The sequence below is a fragment of the Geospiza fortis genome, unplaced genomic scaffold, assembly GCF_000277835.1.
Source record: "Geospiza fortis unplaced genomic scaffold, GeoFor_1.0 scaffold206, whole genome shotgun sequence".
Taxonomy (NCBI): domain Eukaryota; kingdom Metazoa; phylum Chordata; class Aves; order Passeriformes; family Thraupidae; genus Geospiza; species Geospiza fortis.
The window spans coordinates 1,725,481-1,727,746 of NW_005054311.1; the positions used below are offsets into that span (position 1 = coordinate 1,725,481).

General features: G+C 39.3%; 1 protein-coding gene across 1 annotated transcript in view; it reads left to right on the plus strand.

Annotated features, from left to right (window-relative positions):
- Positions 1-1,065: 1,065 nt before the first annotated feature.
- Positions 1,066-2,266, plus strand: part of RPRD1A (regulation of nuclear pre-mRNA domain containing 1A) — a gene marked incomplete at its 5' end in the record, with an annotated part of 40,728 nt that continues 39,527 nt past the window's right edge. Inside the window, one exon of the mRNA XM_031055633.1 lies at positions 1,066-1,117. Coding sequence (XP_030911493.1) covers positions 1,066-1,117 — 52 coding nt within the window. The remainder of the gene's footprint in view (positions 1,118-2,266) is intronic.

The window sequence follows — 2,266 nt, forward strand, 5'->3', positions numbered from 1 at the left end:
ACTCGGATTAATTGGCTGTGGTCAAGTCCCATATTCTGGCATCCCTATGGATCATCAGTATGCCTTCATGTACAAGTTTTCTTGAAAAGCGTGTACTGAGGGAAATGATCCTGCTTCAGCTAGATTTCAGAGGTATGAAACGTAATTCTCAAAGTTAAATAGTTAATTACTTGGGAGTCATAAGCTTATTCAGTATTTAAGTAGTACTAATTAATTAAGTTGTGATTACCTCAGTCATTTCAAAGAGGCAACAGGTGGGCCCATTTAACCCTGTGTAGTTTTGTGTATCCATAAAGGGAATGACTTACAGGGTTTCTTTTTAAACTGAGTATCGGCATAACATATAAATTTGTTATGTAAGCCTGCAGTCACTGAATGGCTGCTGGGAAACCCCTTAGGAAGAAACACCTTTGAATAGGCTCTTCTGAGATGGAGTCTCTTGAGAATTAGTTTTTGTTGTTTGCAAGTCAGGTATGTTCTCTTGCATACATCTCTTGCTCCCTGGTTTCAGGAGGCTCTGCAACTGTAGAGGTTTGCTATGTGTTAGTTCATTTTTTGAAATGAAAAATTTCAGTTCTGTAATTCAAAGCATCTGCCTTCAAGGGTGAACAGTAACTGCCTGTTCAGTAGGCTCAATGTGCAGTTTGCTGTACTTGGTTAAAATGTGTTCTTTTTCAAAGGAGAAAACCGAAAATTGCTAAAGGTTTGTAATATGGGACTTGTTGTTTTGAGTTCTAATTAGTTGTCCATAAGAATCTTTTCCTGTCATCTCATTTTCTGTTACCTTTTCCAGGTTCAGCTCTGTCACTTGTTAAGTATTTATTTCATAGTGATATTTTAGTAATATTTAGAATATTCTGAGTTGGAAGGGACCCACAGGGATCATCATGTCCAAGTCATTCTTCACGGGACACTGTTGTGTTATCTTTAAACCTAATTTCAGATTCAAGTATCTGTTTCTTCAGCGCCCACACGGCATCTCAATGATAAGACAGTAACAGAAACTGATGGTGATCATCCCCCATCCTCCTTAATCGCTTGACCTCTTCTTTGGGCTGTCATCTGTCACCCCACCCGTGTCACACTGATCACTCTCTTCCCTGCACAGCTTATCTAGGTCAGTAGAGCCATTGTGTATTGCCTTTAGGAGAGCCATAGTTGTGTAGGTACATTTGGGCTGCTACAGGGAGATGTATTTGTAGTGCTTGACTCTGCCAGTTCACCTGCTGTTCTAGTTTATTATGTTTTTTCTATGTTTGTTTTTTCCTGGTGTTGAAGTCTTTCAATGGTATAAGAAGCTAGGTATTTTTTGCTTATTTATGGTTTGTCTGCAGCTTCTGGGACATATGCTGGTGCTTGGGTCTGCTTGGGTCCTCATCCAGTATAGCTGTTGCGTTGATGAAATATGTTTTTCTAAGGCTGCTGGCTGTTGTGGCAGCTGCTGAAATTTGGAAGATAGAGGATTTTAGTAAGTAAATTGAGAAGGCCTAGCAACACTTAAAGCAGATTTGAAAGTTGTACTACATCTGAACTACTCTAATACTTAGCTGTTTTGGAGCACAATTACAGCCAAAAGTGGTTGTAATATACTGCCTTGTAGATGGGAAGTGGATCACAGGGAACAAGTTCCTGGTTTAAAGCAATTATTTGCTGTGCCACATAGTGCAGTTTTTTCTGCCAGGAGAAGGAGTCTTTCTTTTCTGGTGATTGTAAGATTATTTTACTTAGTGGTGGTATAGTGCCATTGTCCAGTGCGAGAGAATAAATAATTTTGGTTTCTAAATTTTATTTAAAAGAAGCAAAGCTGTGGCTTTTGGATTTCACTGGTTATGCCCACATCAATCTTCTCATCCACGCCAAAAGGTTTGGACAGCAACAAACAGGCAAAACTTCAGATGGATGGGCGTTGTTGAGTCTAGTTAGGGAAACTTATTTGCTATGTGCGTGATTTACAAAATGATCTTCAGTTAGGAGCAGCAGAGTGGCAATATAAAAGCCTTTTATTTAAAACAATTATATTTGGGTTGTGTTGTGTTAAACCTGCATGTCTTCTACCATTCTGGTTCTGAATACTTAAGTGTAGGGTCTTTTTACTATCCTGAAGCTGTTGTTGTGGTTGATTCATATCCATCTTGGCATTTTACCAGCCAGGTAAGGCAATGAAAGGAATTGGTGTGTTTCATATGTTCAGGTAGTTCAGGATGCACTAAGTGCAGTGGGAAGCTTCTGCAGTGTAATTATGTTGGAATGGTTTCCTTGGTCTGTG